This window comes from Apus apus, chromosome 15 (assembly GCF_020740795.1).
Source record: "Apus apus isolate bApuApu2 chromosome 15, bApuApu2.pri.cur, whole genome shotgun sequence".
Taxonomy (NCBI): Eukaryota; Metazoa; Chordata; class Aves; order Apodiformes; family Apodidae; genus Apus; species Apus apus.
This window is the reverse complement of record NC_067296.1, coordinates 1,498,383-1,520,363: the sequence shown is the minus strand read 5'-3', so window position 1 is coordinate 1,520,363 and position 21,981 is coordinate 1,498,383. Positions and strand designations below refer to the sequence as shown.

At 43.5% G+C, this 21,981-nt stretch overlaps 1 protein-coding gene across 2 annotated transcripts in view; it reads right to left on the bottom strand.

The window, feature by feature from the left end:
* The window catches only part of LOC127391168 (ubiquinol-cytochrome-c reductase complex assembly factor 1), a 48,752-nt gene that overhangs the window by 13,039 nt on the left and 13,732 nt on the right, over positions 1–21,981 (bottom strand). For both annotated transcript variants that reach the window (XM_051633532.1, XM_051633533.1), the window contains 2 exons: positions 21,620–21,677; positions 14,378–14,486 (listed from right to left, as the gene is read on the bottom strand). In XM_051633532.1, coding sequence (XP_051489492.1) covers positions 14,378–14,486; positions 21,620–21,677 — 167 coding nt within the window. The remainder of the gene's footprint in view (positions 1–14,377; positions 14,487–21,619; positions 21,678–21,981) is intronic.

Here is a 21,981-nt window from a genome sequence, read left to right as displayed (position 1 = left end):
CAATTCCTGCTCAGGAGAATTCTCAACCCTTTTTTTTTTTTTTTTTTTCACACAGTCATCTTCAAACTGTCTCTTGTCAAGCAACTTGTCTGGTAACCTCTCTACATCCACCACATGCTTCAGCAAGAGGTATCCTGGTCTGCCCCCCACAAGGAGAACCACCACCTCCTCATTGCTCCTTCTGGAACTGGCTTCTGCTCCTTTCACCTGGTGGCCCAGTTTTGTCACTGGATGAGACAGGGAATAAACATTGCTCCATCATCTTCCCACAGCACTCGGGATGCTGGAAGTCAATCATATTCCATGGGATAACATCTGCCCACAGGGACTTACAGTAACTTAATAAAAGTCAAGAGCAACCAAATCCTTGGGATCATCAAGTACTAAACTAAATGAAACCTACTAGATAACACCTAATGGGGCTGCAGAGCCATGAAAGGTGACATCCCTCTTGAAAAGTATTTCAGCAGAACCAGGTATGTACAAACTAGTAGAAAATACAATAATAAATGAAAATAACAAATCACAGATAATTATGACCAGTAATATTCAGTACTGATAAAGCTACTACTAGTTGGGGTTAAAAAAATTAGTAATAAAATTTACATAACAACATGCACTACAATTCCAGAAATGGATCTTCAAGATATTTTGTGGAGAAATCTAAAAAAAACCCAAACAAACCACATTCAGTTCAATGATTCAATAGTGAAGAAAAAGGCAAATGAATTTTAGGAATGATTATGAACAGAATATAGAACAAAAGAGGAACCCTGTTGTGCCATAAAATCATAGTGTGCTCATATATAAAATGCTGCACCTATTAATTATCTTCTCATCTCAGATCTAAAAGAAACAGAAAACAGAGAGAAGACCAAGGTGATCAGACTTAATGGGAAAACACTAGTTATAGTCAGGAAGAAATGTGGAGGAAGATGGAGGGATAAAACCACAAGTGTTTTCAAGCAGGTAAGTAAGGAATTACTGTTCACTGTTTCTCACCAAAAAGATGTAGACAAGAAGCTGATGAAATGAATCACAGAATGTCAGGGGTTGGAAGGGACCTCTGAAGATCATTGAGTCCAATCTCCCTGCCAGAGCAGGACCAAAAAAACCCAACAAAACACCAACTAGGGCAGGTCACTCAGAAAGGCATCCAGATGGGTCTGGAAAGTCTCCAGAGAAGGAGACTCCACAGCTTCTCTGGGCAGCCTGTCCCAGGGCTCTGTCACCCTCACAGGAAAGAAGTTCTTCCTCACGTTGAGGTGGAACTTTCTGGGCTCCAGTTTGAATCCATTGCCCCTCGTCCTGTCCCAGGGCACAAGTGACAAGAGCTTGTCCCTGCCTTCTTGCTGCCCTCATGGATTGACAGACATTCATTAGATCCCCCCTCAACCTTCTCCTCTCCAGACTGAACAGCCCCAGGTCTCTCAGCCTTTCCTCATCAGGCAGATGTTCCAGTCCCTTCATCATCCTCATGGCCTCTGTTGGACAAATGATGACCAAACAATACTTTCAAAACAAAAGTACTTCCTCACACAACACAACCCAGTGGCAGAAGTCATTGCCATAGGACATTACAGAGCAAAAAATAGAAAAGGGGTAAAAAGGGGACTGCAGATTCATAGAGGATTTCTGTTAGTAGATACTAAACATGATGGTCCCCACACAACTTGTATTATTTACTAGTGAATGCTGAGAGAACATACCAGAAGAAACACTGACAAACAGTTCTGTTTCTTCTACTTTTTTCCCAAATATCTCTGGTCATTGCTAGAAACAGTACACTGGATCTTCATCTGCCTTTAGAAGAATGACTTCTGAGGATGTCCAGTTTTGTTCATTTTTGCTCATCATTGCAGTATGGAGTGGGATCTCCTCCTGCCCGTCCAGCCACAGTTCTTAGATGATGCTGGTTACCAGACACCAGGTGACTGTGCTGACACAATAGGAAATTTCACCTGAAATACGCTAGTGGAATTAAAAACTTGCTACCTCTACCACAGCTTTTAGTAAGTCCATGGGAAGAGGCTAAATTTTCTGTAGAAATAACAGCAAGAATGTTCCTGCTCATACCAAGTAGATCATCCTCCCCTAGGGGAAAGAAAATAATTTTAAAACCACATTGTTTCTGCAAGAATTTGGGACCAGAACAAGTTTCTATTGGATAGGAACAGCAAAACACCTATCTCCTCTCCAAAAAAGCAAGCCACAGCTCCTCTCCTAAATAAAAATCTCCACAAACAAAAGATTATTTAATTTCAAAATGGAGTGACTGGGGAGACCTTATAGTGGCCTTTCAGTGCTTGAAAGGGCTCCAGAAAAGATGGGGAGGGGTTTTTTACCAGTAAAGGGAGTGATAGGACAAGGGGTGATGGTTTTAAAGTGAAAAAAGGAGATTCAGGTCAGACATCAGGAAGAAATTCTTCACCATGAGGGTAGGAAGGCCATGGAATGGGTTGCTCAGGGAGGTTGTGGCTGCCCCCTCCCTGGAGTTGTTCAAGGCCAGGTTGGATGAGGCTTGTGCAGCCTGGTCTGGTGGTGGGGTTCCCTGCTCATGGCAGGGGGGTTGGAACCTGATGATCTTAAAGGTCCCTTCCAACCTTCACCATTTTATGAGTCTGTGATTGCTAAGAGTTCATACAATTAGTAAGCAACAAACCTAACCCTTGAACTAGTACTGCACAACCTTTACCCAGGGATTGAGACCAGGGCAAATGCAAATACTCTTATTATCTCACTTTCCAATTCATTTTTGTAGCACCCAGCAGACTGCCTTATTAGCGTGTGCTCCACCAGGCTCTCACCTTCTCCCAGCACAGCCCTGCTCATACGTGACCTGTTTGACATTCTCCCATCAGTTCCACATTTGGGTAAAAGTCTAATTTGAAGTCACACTGCTTTCACCTTCTACCAATATTCTACACCTTCTGGTTTCAATCATAAGCTGAGAAAAACCCGATTTCCCCAAGCACTCCTCCTCCCCAGGGCTTCAAACACACGCATGCCACAGAATAGTTAACAGTTAAATATTTTCTTGCCAATATTTTAAGAGTGCAGAAGGTTCCAAATTGCTGGTAAAATAAACAATGCCAGACTGTGAAAACTCCTGCCTGCCATATACTCTGATGTTAACAAGAGTTTCTTTATTACTGTAACCTTTCAGAAGCGAACAAAAATTATTTCTCTACCTTAGTCCTGCCCTCAAGTAAAAGGCAAAGGAGGAAAGTGAGCCATGAAAGGGCTGCATGGCAAGATACTGTGGCTTTTCCATCTTACTTCTGTATTTCATTCAGACTTGGTGCTGCTGTGAATAAATAAACTTCCAGAAGATCCCAAAAGTGTGAGCAAGGATCTTAGGAAGCCAAAAATTTCCTTCCATGCTGTTTCCTGCATGAGACAGATTAAACCTGCATATGGACCATCTCCCCTCTTGTGAGTACATGATAGAACAGGAGATACAAAAGGGCAAATTTCAGCTACCCTCCATGTCACACAGCGTTTTCAAGCCCCTCAGCACACAGCTCTGTCCTCTGCTGCTTTAACCATGGAATTCCATCAGCTCCAGGGGCTCTGCCATTTCCTTACTTTTAAAATATGAAGTCTTCAAAGAGCACCTACAAATGGAAGGAACTGCCAGCACTTTTAGCATGACTGAGACAAATGACTGGATAGTCCAGGTGACACCCCCCAAAACCACAGCTCATTCACAGGCCTGCCAGCCTTCTGTTTCCAACTAAATAGCTTCGGAGCTATGGAATCCATGGCCAAGCCACTTGAAAACCAATTCAGATCAGTGTTGCTTATTCCATGTATACCACGACTGCCCAGACCCCATTCATGAGACCCACCCCAGCAGGGCATCCCTGCCTGTGTGCAGCCATTCCTGTGGCCACAAGGCCACTGGAACATAAACACCACGGAGTTCTGCTAGCAACAAATTGAGATCTCTAAGATAAGATCAGGTATTTTGGCCAAATCTTTTAAGCTTTTGCATTATTTTCTACCTTTGAATGTGGAAACAACTCTTACATAAGTGTAATGTTAATTAACTAATTAGTATCAACAGAGATACAGCAAGTGCTGTGTATGTCCAGAAGCAGAAGAGGAAGACAACTGAGGACAGACAAGGGAAGATAAAGAATCTATTGAGATTCCCACACCAGAATGAAAATCAGAAACACACACCAGTTTGCCTACAAAAGTATCATATCTCATTGCTTATACTGAAGTAGTAAAAGTTATCAAAGAAGCAAGCAAGCATGAAAGTGAGCACTGGAATTACTGCATGGATTGCATTTGCACTTCTTGATCACTGCAACTTATTCTACTGTGGGAGCTGTTAGTAAAAGCAGTCAAAAATAAGGGCTTCACAGAGCTGCCAAGTGTGTGAAAGGATAAAATGGGTCAGAGAAGCCCAAAAATGAAGTAAAAAAATAAACTGTGTTCTAACAGGAATATATTTGCAACTCAGCTACCTAAGTAGGCTGCAAGGCACTGCAGGATGTGCACTGGAAAGATGAAGCCGTTGTGTCTGCATCAATTCAAGGGGCACAGAGCTGCTGGCAGGAGAGGCTGATCCAGATTGCCAGCACACATCCTCAGGAGTTACTACAACCTCTTGAAGCACAAAACCACACTCGTGGGGACAGTCAAGAGATGTAAGGCCACAGTGAGGACCAAGAGGTGATCCTTGCAGCAGTCTTTGGAAGATGTGTGAGTGATGTCTAGATCAGAGAGAGAAAAAGATGAGGCAGGAGGATACTAGAGGAGGAAAGTGCTGATGATGGCAAAAATGCAGCTGCGAGTTGGGATGGGAAAGCAAGTTCAGAAAAAGAAATAAAGGAATTGAAGAAGAAAAGAAAGATCTGGAGTTGAAAGATGCAAAGTCATGAAGATGCTTTAAAATGCAAGGGTGGGTTTGAAGCAAGCAGACAAGAGGACAGATCCTGAGCTTCCACTGTGGACCTTTGCAACAGGAGGCTCCTGGATGAGCTCTGAATAAAGGTGAGGATGTGCCAGGTGAATCAATGCAGCAGCACACCAGGGGTGGAGAGCAGGCACAACTGGCACTGCCAGCTGGAGAAGGATTGCTCGAACATGAAGGAACACAAGGGAAGGGAGAGTGGTGGTGGTGCCAGCCCATCATACAGAAAGGGGTCCTGCAAGGAAGAAAAGAGGATTAACAAGAGAGGTTTGAAAAGGTAGAGATGAGCTATTATCTCCACAAGCTAAGAAGTAGGAAGGGAGAAGTGTCATACTGAGAGGTAGGAAATGTGAAAACAGTTGCATACCCTGAAAAGGGGATCAGATACAAGCTCCAACAAATCCAGGCATTAGGGTAACACAAAAACAACCACAGACAAGGAAGGGAAAAAAACATTCAGAAGGGGTGCAATGAATTAAAACCTTCAGTAATTGCTTATGTACTGCAAGTAAAAGCCAAAAGGAGGCACACCTGAGCTCAGTAGTACAGGCAGTGTATAGAGCAAAGCAACCAACAGGGAAGTTGACTTTCACTGCACCTAACAACACAGAAGTGTCAAGGAAGGCAACACAGAGAACAGGACCAAGCTCTTCTAACAGGAGAGAGAACAAGAGTAATTACCACAGCTGTACAGATACCAGACTGATGAACATCCTGTTAGCCTGAAAACATTGGCTGTCACAGAGAAAACAGAGAAAAGGATTTATCTTGCATGCTGTGCCTCCTTCTCTCCTGGAAACAACCACTGTAGCCTGCAAAGCTGCACTCACATCTTGCTATCAGAAACAAAGCAATAAAACCAAGTGACTAATCCTTCCCCAAAATAAAGGTTAGAGAAGAGAACCCAAGTACCGAACAGACCTCACTGTGACATCTGTGCCCTGTGAAGGCAAGCCCAGAATTTGTACAATATACAGCACTTCAGCCCCTCCTCAGTTCAGGCAGAACTGGTATTTGGAAGCATTCAGCAGAAGCTGGATGTGTCTAGAAGAGCAACCGACCTCTCATCAGCAACACTTACCCTCTGGTACCTGTAACTAAAGCCTCCAGATACAGCAGGAGGGCAGCAGCCAGAGATGCTGCAGAAGATGCCAGGGCCACTTGGTGAGCTGGGAGAGCCAGCAGCACCTGCATCCAGCCTGAGCCACAGCCACAACACACGGGTCCTGCTGGGGCTGCCAGGACACAAGGAAAGCATGAGGGGAAGGGAGTGAGCAGCCTCTCAAACCCCCGCAGCACCCCTGCACTGTGTCAGAACCTCAACTGATGCTTGTATCATTTGTCTTTCAAGACAGGCAGGAACTAAAAACATAAGGAAAAGTTATTTGTTTCTGAAGAGGAAGCAGGAGGTATTGGTGACATTCTGCCAGCAGCAAAAAGCACAAGCAACAAAATGACTGAAATGTACTGGGAGCAACACAGAACCTGTCAATGGTTTGTTTGAGGACTCTGCTTTAGAAGAGACATTGGTCTTGGTATTTTTCTGTATTTACCAAGGGGCTTAAAAGTGCACAGAGGTTTTCACTGCAGCAGCTTAGAGTCGTTAAAAAAGACTTACAGCCACAGCATGAGACACCTTGTTTGCAAGGGTCTCAAAGGCCCAGCCCAGCAGAGCAGCTGAGCTCAGCTGAGGGATTCTGGGGCAAACTCCAAAAGGATAGAAAGTTGGTAACGTAAAAGTCCAAAATATCTAGCATAACAACATGTTACTTGATCCTGCACTGACAGCAGGCAAATAAATCCCAAACTGGCTGGTGAGTGACACACAAAAGCCTGGTGAGAGGCAGGAGCAGGAAGTGACAACTATCCACTATCACCTCTACACTGTCAAAATAAAAATCATGCAGTTGTGGTGAGCAGTAATTTCGTTGCTCAGTATCTGAATTTTGGCAACTACACTAAGTCCTGGAGACTCTGGGGAACACGGGGCAGCACTTACCAGCCCTGAGCACCGCACAGTGAAATCGGTTTTGGCAGCAGAGTCCCAGTGGGGCAGAAGGTGGAGAATCATGAGAAAGGTATTTCTAGAAAAGGTGCTGGAAGGCAGCTTCCAGTGTACTTCTTGCAGGCACAAAACAGACCAAGGACACTACCTGAGAGTAACAGGATCCAACACATATGGGTAATTTAAATTGATTTTTTAATGCCAGACTTGGCAGACAACTGGGGCAGGCCAGCTGAAAAGAACCCAAGCATATATCACACCTTGATTTCAGCACCAGGTATCCTTGGCATGCCCCAAACATGCCTGTATTTCAAACAGCGAGTGTGTTGGTTCCAAGGGTGATGGTTCTAGAACAACTACAATAAAAATAACATGAGAGAGAGACCCCCATTTCAGAGCTCCATGACCTGGTAAAGCTAAATCTGCATCACCACACATACTTATTGCCCCAGACCTCATCATGCTAGAAATATTTTCAAGGTAACATTCCATACATATGCATTTTCCTTCATATTTAAGTTATTAAGATTTCCAGAGTTTACTCTGGAACAGTACCTGATCCTATTATTCATTTATGAAAAGAAAAAATAATGGAAACTTGCTGTGAACTTTCAAGTTTTTTGATAAAGCATCAAGGGCTGAGGAACTATTTCTTCTGTGATGTTCTTAAAAAACTAATTTCATTTCAACTATACCATACAATGCCTGGTATTCTATTCTAAAAAAAAGAAAGAAGCATAAAACACACATGGCAATTTTCTCTCACTACTTTGGCAAGTTTGGTGTTGTGTTTTTTAAAAACAAAACAAAAACTAGAAACTGTTCAAAGTTTTAAATATTATGTTTTCTAAACAGCTGTTAAAGCACGAATGACATTTTTCTCCTCAAAATGTCCTAATAAAGTGATGCATTTCAAATCATACACAGCCCATTTGAAACAAAAACTTTTCCTCTTCAGCTTTATAGATTTTTAAAAACCTTTTTCATCTGTACTAACCACTATCCTCTCTCTTGTATCCCAACCCATTTCCTCAAACAAAATCACTGCTTTCTCTGTAACATTTTGCTTCAGGATATTTCCTCCATCTCAAGTCCCCCTGTCACTGCACCCATTTTCCTTCTGCCCCTGCTCTCCCAAGACAATGTTGTTCTTTTCTGTGCACCCCAGCTGACTCCACAACTTCCCACCAGGTTTTAGAGACAGGGCTGAAAAGGAGCCCCTGAGTACTCAAGTACAGCAGGTCCCACTGCAGGGGAACCAACTGCAATGGTTCAATTCAAAGACCAGGTTCTACTTTTAAATTCCATCAGTTTTATGCCCTGTCCTCTCATCTTCTAAAACCATTCTAGGATCTTCCTTGTCTCATTCTAACCATGATTTCTGAGTCTTAGATTTTTTTTATCCTCCACAATAAGAATGACTTAGAATTCTACCAAGTTTAGGAAGTTGGGCAGCCACTTTAAGGTAAAATGGCATTTTTAACCACCTGAAGTCTTCTAACTGTGAAGAGCATCATGACAGAAAATGGTGTCCAAGTCCCCAGAGGTAAATTCTGCTCTCAGTTACCCTGATGTGAGCCATATTATTGATTCTGATGGGGTTGCTTCAGATGTACTCCAATGTAACTGAGAGCAAATCAAGGGTCACTGTATATAAACAGCTCCAGCTAAAAGTATAACAAAGACTGTATTGTGCTGTGCACAGCAGAGCCAATAAAGGAATTCAAAAGACACCTAGATGTGTTCCTGGAAAAAAAAAGGGGGCAGGGGTCTAAGAGGTCTGGTGGGAAAACAGGAAAATGAGATTAAGATAAATTAAAACAGGTTTGGCATGCTGGGTTTGACAGCCCCTCCTCTTCTTATCTCTTTTGCAGCTTTTGGAACACGTGTGGTTATAAAATGAATTGTTATTTTGCACTGAAAAAACCTTACCCATTGCAAAAGCAGAAAGCCACCACGACACACCACACACAGTTAAAATAAGCCTGCAACAATTTACAGATATTTGAATAAAGCCTGATGGATCTTTCTAAAACAGCATGTGATTTGCAGCCAGAAATATTAGTACAGGGATCTTGGAGGAAGAAGAAGGAGGTAGGGAAGGGGTGCTGGATTTTTTTTAGTGTTTTTTTTAATTAAGTTTGGGGCTTTTTTGGGGTGGAGGTCTTTAACTTCATATCTATCCCCCACCTACCAGCTGAAATGCCATTCTAGGGAACTCCAGCATCTCCAAGTCCTCCCGACCAACTCTGCAGCTTCACCCAAGGGTAATAAAGTACACTTAGACTTCTAACAACTGCTTTTATATACACACAGTTACTAAAACACAATACTCAGGTCAGTAAGGTTAATATTCAGGTTTCTAAAGAACTCTGTCAGGAAGACAAGTAGCAGCAATTTCTAGCCCTGACTGAATTCCCTTCTCACACTGATCAGGCAGCTGCCAGTTTGCCCAGTATAAATCTATTCACTGCAAGCCACAAGGTGGAGATCTCTGGCAGGGCAGGACCAAAAGGAAGTCTTTTACCCAGCCTAATGTTACTATTAACACTTTGAGCCATTGCATCAAGCCAATTTTTCTGTTTGTTTTTAAAGTTTGATAGAAATGTCACTAGTGGAAAAATTAAGTAAAGAGCACTGGTTAGCCACAGAACTGGACACACCTGGCTGCAAACCCACCAAAAGAAACTGACTTCATTAGTACTAGGGACAGCAGAGTAAAATTTATTTCTGAAATATGCCTGCACCAGTAGAATTTGCTGAGGCCACAGGCTCTCCCTGTGTTTTCACAGCTGTGTCAAGTTTGGGTTTCTGACTCTTGCCGACATTCAGGAGTGCTGAAGGAGCTCAGGCTAACAGGTCCCAAAACTTTGTAGCTGAGATTTAGATCTCAGCAATTTTAACAACCAGGTTTTGAAATAATACAAACTCCATTTGGAGCTGGAGCTGATATAAATTAGTAGTTAAAATACCTCACATTCTATCACTTTTGGCTCCAATAAACTTGTGTATTTAAGAGCAGACAGCATATTTTAATAAACCATCAATATCAGTTCAGGAATATAGTGTCCATTTTCTGCATCAAGTGTTGCAATTGTTGCTAGATATGGAAATGAGTTGAAGAACTGCAGCTTTGTCTGTCAACAAGTTAAACTAATTGCATCCAACCAGCAATTTCCTACAGGTGCTCTGTCACTTCTACCACAATACAGAAACATACCCACCAAAGTTAAACACTGACCCCTGACATTCTGCATGAGAGAAAAAGCAGGGAATGGAATTCCCCAACCTCCTAGGACCTATGCAGATGACAACTTAGTGCCCTAAAAGCATTCAGTAAAGTTTCATTTAACTTCTCAACTTCTTCATTTAACATCAGAAAAACATTAATGTCACCCTCTTTTTATCTACAGTTCTTATCTTGATATATTTAATTATCTTCTTTTAGAGGTAGAACATAAACTGATTGCAGGACTAAGTTACTTGAAAACACATAGGTGTCACACATGTTCCTCTATCAGCTCACAAACCTTTTGTCACTACCTCAGCTTCATTTTCAAGTAAGCATTAGGGATAAACACATCAAGATCAATAAGTAGAACACAATACCTATTTATTTATCACTTACAACTCCTTGCAATTGCTAGAGCTGAGGTGTGAAGAAGAGTCCAGCAAGGGCACATCAATGGGAAGGGGAGGAAAGTAAGTGAAGAAGAGTGAACAAGCATGGAAGAACCAGGAACTGCCCGTGCAGGGCCATGGGTGAAGTGGTACATTAAGCTGGGATCACTAGCACCAAGAAAGGAAAACACAGCAATGATAAGGAGCAAGGGAAGAGCTAACCTCTTCAAACATCAACCCATAGATTATTTTCATCTGATACACAATAAATGCTACTGGAAGAGACTAATATTCATCTAGACAAAATAATGACTGAAAAATTAGGAATAAGATGAAGGAAAAAAAAAAAAAGAAGACTAAAAGATTATGAAAAGCCCTCACAAATGCTGTGGGGAAGAGAAAGGTCCTAATTTCCAAGCTTACAGGCTAGGAAAGTTCACGATGATTTCTTACACACCCTTAGTGCCTGGTCTAGCTGGCTGTTACCTCAGGAGTTCAGGTTCTCTCACAAGGAGTCTCATTAAAATCAATGGGCCTCTGTGCAGCTAAACTATATTAAATATACACACAGATGTAACTGTTTGAGATCAAGCCTTTAAATGTGTACATACTTCACTTAAGCATCAGCTATTGCCACATAAAAGCTAAGGCAACACTAGGTTACAGTCTAAGGGATATTCTAGGAATCATATTATTGCAAAATAAGCATGCTCATTATTAGATTGCATGATCATTATTACAAACAAATACTGTGACATTTAAGTTCAAGGACAAACTGAAAAGATGCCTAACCTGCCCTGGCAGAGAATGAATGGCCTTCAGACAACTTAGGATCTCCTGACAGTAGCATTACATAGCAACCACACCATTGTAATACCTAAAATTAACATTTGAGGCTCCAGAGAGGATGAAAACATAAGGACTGGTAGAGTTTTTTTACACTTGAAGGAATTTTGGGGAGCAATGGAATGCTCTAGTTTTCAGAAATGGAAACTCTGCTTCCCTTCACAAAGAACTAACTGTGAGAACTATCCTTTTTTCCCCTTAAAGTTTACTGGCAAAAGTCTTGATACAGGTCTACCTTACACCAAGCTTCATTTTTGAGTTCTGTGTGCTTGCAGGGGTAGCAAACAGGGAGCTTTGCTTCTCTGTGCTGTTTGCTGGTGCTTCAAATCCTGCAAGGAAAGCTACAAGATGGTATTTGAGGTTAGTTCATTTGAGGCAAAATTAGGGTCAAAAGGAAGAGAAACAGCATTCTCCTCATGAACAGATGGAATCAAAAGATCCCTGAAGAGATTTGGGGAGGCTTTGGGAAGTGAGGTGTTTGCCTGGGTTTTTTTGTTATGCTTTTGGTGGTGTTTTTGCACTTTTCAAGCCTTAAATTTACACCTAGAGCTGTTTCCCATTCCTACAGAAACCAGAATCAAGCCCTGGAATGACATGGAAGGCATCAGATAAGGACTAAAATGCAGCTGTTTAATTAAATCGTTTTTCTGGTACTATCATCTAATTTATCTAGGTTCACTCTCACTGCCTTATGGCATCTGACCAGGAAAGTGGAGATTCCCATATTGGAATTGATGTAAGCCCATTAACATAGTGAGAAATTCTAAGATGATTGAATTTAGATTTAATCCAAAAGAAGATTAAGGGGACGACTTGTCTTTAAAAGCCAGCTCTAAGACAGTCAAGCTATGAAATTTCCAACAACTAGGAAAAAAAAGCTATTCCTGATGAAATAACTGAACTTACACCAGAATCAACATTTCCTAAAACCACAAACAAAACAGAAGATCAGAGAGAAACACGCTGAATTACTAACATGATCACATACCAAATCATAACTCACTGGTTAATCCCCTTGTCACCACCAGCAGCCTCTCCCTTGCTTATCTGGCTGACAAGAAGACTTGGCAATGGGCCACCACTGTGATATGAAAACTGTCTCTTCTCCAAAACAGTCTAATTTATTTTAATCACACACAAACCTCTGTTTATTCATGGAACAATTATTTTTCCACAACACTGAGATCTCTTCTCCCACTAGAAGTGCCCTGAACACAGGCATCCTCAACTGCACCAGTTCTCCTGTCCCCACTGTGACACTGGGGTTATGAAAACTACCCCAGTGCTTCTGCACTGCCTCCTCTGAAGACTCTCACCAACACACAGCTGGAGAAACTCACTCACAGATGTTAAGCCCAGAAATGACCATTACAACTAACTAGCAAAAACTTCCTCAGAACAGGCCAAAAAGAGCCAACCTTGTTCTTCCTTCAAACTTGCAAATGAACTATCCCTCACAATGTCTCTTGTGATAAAGATGAGCTACACTGAGAATGCAGAATAAGAAGCTAATGACTAGTTAAGTTGTGTACAGAAACCCAACATAAAAACCTTGTCCCTTAACTTTTCTTTTACTCACCACCCTAGATACAGAGAAAACTCAAAGCTCTGCTGGAATTACTTAAGGTGCATTATACTTCTGGCACCAGTCATGCTTCTCCCTACCTCAGCTGCTCATTCCTATCCACAAATGCCCATTCTGCTACAGCAGCATCTGTTTCTGCAATCACATTGGCAGACCATGTGGAAAATTAATTACTTTCAGACAAATCAAGATCAGGCAGAGAATGGATTGAGAACAGCCCTGAGGAGAAGGACCTGGGGGTGTTGGCTGATGAAACTCAACATGACCCAGCACTGTGAGCTGGAGCCCAGAACCCACCCATGTCCTGGGCTGTGTCCCCAGCAGCGTGGGCAGCAGGGCCAGGAAGGGGATTGTTCCCCTTTACTTGGCTCTCACGAGAGCCCACCTAGAGAACTGTGTCCAATTCTGGAGCCCCCAACATAAGAACGACATGGAGTTCCTGGAATGAGTCCAGAGGATGCCAAGAAGATGCTCAGAGGGCTGGAGCAGCTCTGCTCTGGAGCCAGGCTGGGAGAGTTGGGGTGTTCAGCCTGGAGAAGAGAAGGCTCCAAGGAGACCTTAGAGCACCTTCCAGTGCCTGAAGGGGCTCCAGGAAAGCTGGGGAGGGGCTTGGGACAAGGGCAGGGAGGGAGGGGGCAAGGGGGATTTAGGTGAGACATGAGGAGGAAATTCTGTAAGTGTGAAGGTGGTGAGACACTGGAATAAGCTGCCAAGAGAAGCTGTGGCTGCCCCATCCCTGGCAGTGTTGAAGGGCAGGTCGGATGGGGCTTGGAGCAGCCTGGGCTGGTGGGAGGTGTCCCTGCCCATGCAGGAGGTTGGATCTAGATGATCTTTAAGGTCCTTCCAACCCAAACCAGTCTGGGGTCCCATGATTCACCCAGGCCATGTGCAGTTTCAGAAATGAGCTCAGTGGCTGAACACAACAGGCAGCAGAGCTGCAGGAATGAGTGCTCAGGAGTGAGGGCAACACATACCAGCTTAAGCTAACAAAGAAATAAACAAGCAGCTACAGGTTGATTCCTAGGCACTCTTCTCAGCTATGTCAAGTTACAAAAGCACTGAAATACATGAATCACCAAGATCATCACTGCTCTTCTCAGTAGTTTCCAGTGATGAGGGGCAACAGGCACAAGCTGGAACATGGGGAGTTCCATTTAAATATGAGGAAAAACATATTTCCTGTGAGGGTGACAGAGCCCTGGGACAGGCTGCCCAGGGAGGCTGTGGAATCTCCTTCTCTGGAGACATTCAAAACCCTCTGGAGATGCAGCCCTGCGTAAAGTGTTCCAGGCAACCCTGCTTTACTGGGGTGGCAGTTGGACTAGATGATCTCTAGAGGTCCCTTCCAGCTCCAGCAATTCTGCTTCTGGGCTCACCACCCAAGCTGACTTACCCCCATCACCTTCCCGCGCTGCTCCACGTCCTCCCACATGCAGTGAACGATGTAGCGACACATGTACTTCCCTGTGCGCCCCTCCTGCTTCATTCGTACCAGGCACATCCTGCAAGAACAGAAACACCAAACTGATAGCTTCTAGGGTTCTTCTCAAGTGTAAAGAGTAAGTTCAATACATTTCAGCTCCCCGCAGAGTCTCCTTACAGGATGTGTTTTGTGTCATCTGGGAAAAAACCTACCAAGATTTTATTTTTTTTCAAATAAACTATCACAGACTTTTCTGTTCTGAACTCAAGAGCTGTATCTGCTGGAGTCTGGCCAATCCAGCTATGGAGGAGTGACAGTGGACTCTATTCTGTCTGGCAGTGCTGTAATCTAGCTAAAGAGCACTAAATTCCTCAGCCTTAAAAATGTATCACCCTTTGGGGCAGGAAACAATGTCTTGTCCAATCCCAGGCTACCAGCCAGCTCTAATTCAGCTTGGTCTCCTGAAGTGCCGTGAGAGTCCGAACCAGCCAAGCTGTGAAAGCTTTGCAAGTTACAGACTTCACCCAAACTCACATTAGCAATGTCCTAAATTATTCCAGCTACAAGGGTCTTTGGATACATGTCCAACCACTTGGCAAAAACACGCAGCGCACGCTGGAAGAACTCAGGGGTTTGTAAGGGCACTGTGGGAGCTTGATGGGAGTACCAGGGGGGGCTGGTTTACTTTATTTTTTTAAGCATTGAAGCCTCTTCATTGCTGCTGTTCTGTCTAAAAAATAAATCATCAGAGCAAAACATTTATTTTGCCTCTTTGACAACCTCTGTAAACATCATGAAATGAGGTGCAGGCTAATCCTTCACTAAGCTGACAGACCAGTTCCCATCACCAGTCCCACTGTCTCTACCTCACCAACCAGCTCTGCTTCTGGGCTGTGGGCAGAAGTGCCTCCCCAGCACTGCCTGAGCTGCTGGAGGCCACCTGGAAGCAACTGGACACTAACAACAGTGAATGTGCCATTAGAGTTCACAGTAAAAATGATTATTTTTATCTGTTAATTTCATCATTGGATCTGTGCCTCACTACAAGCACTACAAGTAGTTGGTGATCTCTGAATGCCAGCTCAAGGGGAGAATCAGAAACACTTGAAGCCTGTCTGTTGAGCTGACCTGTAAAATGAGAGATTCCAGTCTTTCTGATGGATTCTATTTTGTCTACTGATTAGTAAAGACAGTTTCTAACCTGCAAAGGAAGGAAAACTTATTGCCAGTGCTGAGTCACAAAGACAAAACAAACTTGAAGGTAACAAAACCTGCTTTAGTCCTACAGCCTTTTTTCTGATTAGAACCACACATTCAAGCCCCACACAAAGACCAGTCCACTGAGCCATCAAAATTGAAAAAAAAGAAAAGGCCATGGACCAGAATCTGGTTTCTAGATGGAGAGCTGCTGAAAATGACACTGGGCATCCAAGAGACAGCCCAAGCTTCAACACAAGCCTGGTGGAGTGAGGTCACAAGACTGGAGAGTGGAACTGAAGGGTGACACATACACCAGTGATCAAAGGGTGGAATGACAGGCAGCACTGAGTAGAGGGGGAAGGGCAGGAAAGGGAATGCTGGCAAGACAGTGGCAATTTCCATTTCAGGAAAGAGATGGGTAAGGATTCCCCAGGTTTACACTGTGGTTGTGACCACTCAGAATCTTCAGATGGTATCAAGAAATAATCCTCTTCTTGCTCACAGAAAGATGGCAAAGGTGTCTGCTAAAACAGTGCTCCAGAACCCAGAGCAGTTGCCCAGTTACCAGTCCTTCCACAAAGCTCATGCACAATGAGCTTCTGTTGTCTCTCACTTCCACCAGTTTCAAAACCTTTGTTCCTCTTGTGCATTTGCATAATTGAGCTGTACAAAAAAGTTAATTAGTAAGAGTTACCATATCCCAAATTTTTTCCCACTCTTAACAGGTCAAAAAGACTCACTTTAAACAAGTAATTTTGGGCTAAGAAAAGCATTTTTATACTTCTCTTGCTGAATAGGCGAACTTGGGGGGGGTGGGGAGAGGAGAAGTAAGAGCAGCTTGGCAAGAAAAGCTCCTCCTGAGCATAAATCCTGGTTCCTATCCAGTCTGCCTTCAGTGGTGGTGAAGCAGGAGGACAGAGCAGTGCACAAACCAACAGCTAACAATTGGTCACTGATGAGCAGGGCTGTGTGGTGTTCAGAGGAAAACCTGCTGCCCACGAAGCCTAAAAGGCAGCTCTGTGTTTGGATGCATAGTGCTGTCACTGAGCTGTTCTGCAGCACCACGAGTGAGATCATGGAACTTTGCAGTTTATTTGAAAATTTGGTAGTTTGTTACTACACCTGCCGTCTGAGGTTTAAAAGACACAGACTCTTTAAAGGCCATAAACCTTCTCACTAGATCAACACAGTGTGAAACATTTTATCGTTCCACTACAGAATCCGTGCTCTAGTTTAGTCAAATACTGACTCATCTTCCTCAAACCATGAAAGCAAAAGTAATCCAAACTATCTTTAGAAAGGTGTCTACCTGACATTGGGTGGGTTGGATAATTTACACTGTGTTTAAATTGTGCAGAGAGATGATGTTGGAAAAAACTACATGAAAGGATGCCTGAAAAGGAACTGGAGCACCTATACCTTGACCTAGCACCTTGAGCACCTATAAGTCTTAGATGAAATGTAGCAGGTTCCCACAAGAGCCTCTGGTACAATTACTTGCCAGTACTCCCACAGTGCCAACAAACTGAGTTAAACACCAGAAGTGGTAGTTGACACCACTCTGCAGACTCCTGTGAGGGGGCTCAGTGCCAACACATCAGGAGGAATGAGGCATTATACTTGTAAGGGCAAAGCCCACTCAGAGCCTCCCACTATCCCTTACACCTGCCTACTCACTCCTGCTTCCTCAGGTGCTCCAGAGTAACTATTTCTGGGGCTCTGTTATACATCCAGAGAAATTCCTCTGGCTTAACACCACAAGCATCAGCAGCAATTTCAGAAGGCTTTAGTGAGTCTAACCCATCCAGGAATGACCAATAACTTAGGGAACAGAAGGAAGCTCCTGAATCCACTTAGTCATCAGCTTGATGCTGTGACCTGAACTTCAAGGAATAATGGTAACAAGGAGAATTCCAAACTCTTCCTAATTAGGCTTGCATGTCATCTTGAGCCCAGCCTAGCAAGCTCCCCCACTACTGTATTTACAGGTCTTTGCTGGGGCACAAGCTAACAGAGCTGAGCCTGGCTGTGCAGTCTTTCTCTCCCCTGGTGCCTTAGCTTAGGCCATGTAACCCATTCCCTCATGTTAAGGCAGGATCAACTAAATACCTAAGACATTTCAGATAAACTTATTCTTAAAATCTCTCTCAAGCAAGACTCCTCTGATGTCATTTAAAACCCTTTTCTCCCTGCCCTCTCTACCATGAAACACAGAGTATATTCCCTTTCTTCTGAAGCAGCACATTTCAAAATGCCCTGGTACCTTCAGGCTCCTCCATGCAAACCTGAGAAACCTTTTCCTGCAGAAACTGTTTCCTACATACTTGCTGGTTCTTATTCTCCTCTGGACACTCTCAGACTGGTCAACACTTTCCCAAGTGCAGATTTCCTTATGCAAAACAATGCTCAGATGGATCTGCATGTTCAGATTCTTCTTGCAACAGATCTTTGAGGCTTTCATAACAGGAATTGTAGCAACACTCTATTTTGATCCTAAATACTTTAGAGATGAAACCATACTTGGTGTGGTGAAAATATGGAGGGAGCTCTAGGCACCTGCATGATATATCCTGCACAGAAACATTTCCTAGTACAGTCACCAAAGTCATCTCTTCAGCAGTTTCACAACAGCTCTGGACACAGCCAATGCTCCATCTTGATTGCCACCTCATGGGAGAAGGCAAACCCAGCAGTGGAGATGAACAGCTTGAGACTTTCTGGAAGGTCTGGACTTCTAAAGTACACAGAGAGAGTCTTTCTGACACCAAAGGTGTGAAGTAGCAGGAACAGTCCATAAAAATGGCATTCGGGAGAGAATACTGGCAGGTTTATTATTTGAAGTATAATTTTAGCACTGCATTGGAAAGCACTGGAGTGTATCTAGAGGAATGTTATCTTGAAAGAAGTTAGCAAAACCAGAGGCTAAACAGGAGAGCCTGGATTTCCCTCCTTTCTGACTGAAGGTAAGTAGGAAAACTCTACAAGAAGAGCCAGAGATCCAAACAGTGGACCCACCAGAACCTACAGCAGAAGAATGTATTCTCTGACAAGCACCTTGAGTCTATAAAAGGTGGGATGAAAACAGCACAGAAACACACACGACTACAACATGATGGGCAGTAACAGCAAGAAGGGAGGTGAGGTTTTACCAAACTAGGAAAAATTCTGATCTTCTCCAGCTCCACAAGACACTGTAAATCAGCTGAAACTAAACCTCTGGAGGATAGGGAATAATGAAGTACACCAGGTAGTGATCTGAACTGCACTGCAAAGGGGAAAAGGAATGCGCTGAGAGATGGTGATGAATAAGGTGGGCACCCTTGTCATGGAAGACTCAGAGAAGGCAGAGTTACTGAATGCCTTCTTGGCTTCAGTCTCCACTGCTAAAGCTGTCCCTCTTGAATCCCAGACCCTGAAAGCAAAGGGAAAGGTCTAGAGAGAGGAAGACTCTCTCTCAGAAGAGGAGGACCGGCTTAGAGACCGCTTGGCCAAACTGGACATCCTTACATCAATGGGCCCTGATGGGATGCACCCGTGAGTGCTGAGAGAGCTGGCAGATGTTATTGCTGGGCCACTCTCCATCATCTTTGCAAGGTCCTGGAGAGCACAAGAGGTGCCTGAGAACTGGAGGAAGGTCAACATCCCTCCAGTCTTTAAAATGGGCTAGAAGACTACAGGCTGGTTAGCCTCACCTCTGTCCCTGGGAAGCTAGAGAGTCCAGGGGAGGCCAACAAAGATGATTAGGGGATTAGAGCATCTCCCTGATGAGGAAAGGCTGAGAGAGCTGGGGCTGTTCAGCCTGGAGAGGAGAAGGCTGAGGGGAGACCTTATTAATGCCTGCAAGTATCTGAGGGTGGGTGCAGGAGGCTGGAGCCAGACCCTGCTCAGCAGTGCCCAGGGACAGGACGAGGGGCAACGGGCACAGGCTGGAACGTGGGAAGTGACCTGGAAATACGGGGAGAAACTTCTTTCCTGTGAGGGTGACAGAGCCCTGGGACAGGCTGCCCAGGGAGGGTGTGGAGTCCCCTTCTCTGGATGTATTAAAGACCCACCTGGATGCAGCCCTGTGGGATGTGCAATCCTGCTTTAGCAGGGGAGTTGGACTAGATGATGCCTTAGATCTAGAGGTCCCTTCCAACTCTGACAATTCCATGATTCCATGGTGATCAGAACCTACACCGTGGGATCATTTGCCACCAGATCAGGAAGGCTTCCAGCCTCTGAAGCAAAAGGTTCAGCAGGAAAGGCTGAGGTACTGGAGCCTTCAAACAGGGGCAGGATGTCTTTGAACTTGCCAGAGCAGACTCAATAATGTTCTGCACCCACTTTACTGAGGTCAGACTGATTAAAGAGAGAGAATCATAGAGAAGAGAGCAATAAACCTGACTGTGAAAGCAAAATTGTGTCGTGGCAGGATCCTGGTCACCGAGCTGAACACAGGCAGAAACTGCAGCACCTCCCAGTGATCCAGGCACTGAGCAGGCCTATCACAAGCTTCTCTGTATCCTGGAATATCAATCTGGATCTCCCATTTGTGGCTGAGAATGACAGCACTCCTCAGGTCAAGCTGCCAGGAACAGGGAGAAGCCAGGCACATAAACCTTGGAAAAACTAACCTTTAGTGCTAATCTCCACACTCAGATTTTCATTGCTGTCACCTGAGTTAGAGGGATTTGGTTCCTTCCTGCTCATGTAGTATGTTGCTGTCAACCTGCCCACCTATCTTAAACATAAGAGTATTTTCATTTCCCTCTTTAATCCTCTCCTTACCATCACTGGCTCAAAGTGTGGCAACTATTGGTCTTCCCAATGCAGCTCTGACCTTGGAACTTGTGTGTTTGTCCCACACTAGTTTCATCTCTATCACAGGCCCCTTCTTTATTTTGATGCCTGTCATGAAAGAAGATTATGCAATTTGAATCTCATGCTGTGCATCACAGGGTACTTTTTCCTGTCAATATGAAATAAAAATGATGTGAAAAAAGTGTGTTCATTACAGATTCATGCTACCCCTCTTGGTTTTTCCCCAGATATTCACAGACAGTCTGGGTCTGAATATTTATTGCAATAGTTTTCCAACTATCAGTATGAATTGTTAGCTTATTGATTCATTATTAAAACCTTTTTCCACAAGGAACAGTAAGACAGAAGCTGCAAATCTCACAGGTCTTCCTTACTTGATACCAATGATTTCATTAACTTATCATAATTTCAGTGGTTTTGCTAATTTATTCCTTAGCAAAATGAGCTGCCCCATCTTTCAATATATTGAGGAGACAGGAAATTAAAAGGAGGGAAGGGGAAAAAGAGGAGGCAAGGAAATAAGGGGCCTATGCTTAAGTGCAGCTATTTCAGTACAAGCTTCCTTTCAGCCTTTGGGTAGCTGAACCTAACTCCATGGGCTTCAGTTTCCTGAAAGATCTGGCACTTAACAAAATTCACTGAACTCCCTTGTGCATCCCTCTGACCTTTACAAGTATGTAATACTAGATGAAAACCTGATTTTTCTGGCTACTATTTTCACAAATGAAAAAAGGAAAAAGCTTAATGTTCAAGGTGTTAAATATTTTTACATGTAGCCAACCTGGCATCCACCAACCTGCATGTACCTTTCAGAGGCTCAGGAATAAATGCCAGTGCTATAATTTGTTAAATGCTTCTGACGAGCAGCAATTTCAATCACCACAAATTCTCCCAATTTAAACCACTTTTACATAAATTTAAACTCTTCCTAAAACACCCAAGCAACATTTTTCCATCTAGGCCAAGGAAGGCTTTTAGAAAACCCATGGCAAAGATCATTCCATGACTGAGGAACTTAGAGATGTAAAAGATGTCAGGTTCTCTATGGGACTTTTTGTTCCTTAGTAGAAAACTGCTAACATTCAGTAACTAGTGAACTGAATATAACCATTATTATCAATAACCAAGGAGCCTGCTTCATCTCACACTGAAGTACATATGACTCTATTTCCTGAAAATAGTTATATAGCTATTTTACTGTTCACTTACCAGACATGAAGCTGGGCTACTAGAAACCATGAATTCAAAGTATCAGGCATTTGGCACCCTTGATGGGAAGGGGAGACAAAAAAAAACAAAACAGAAACAAAACCAAATATTAATATGCATTATCATGTTTTGCACCTAACAGAATGTCACTATACCAAAACCTAAACACCTTTTAGTAAATTAATTTCTGGCCCTAAACAATACACACGTATCAGAAACAAACACCACTCACTGTCACCTTGTGCATAAACTCTAGAACGTGCAGGCACTGGACACTGTAGATTCAAAAAGATTTTGTGTGTTTGAAACATTTACAGGAGTGAGGAATTCCCAAAAGGAGAATTAGACAAACACAGCCCATG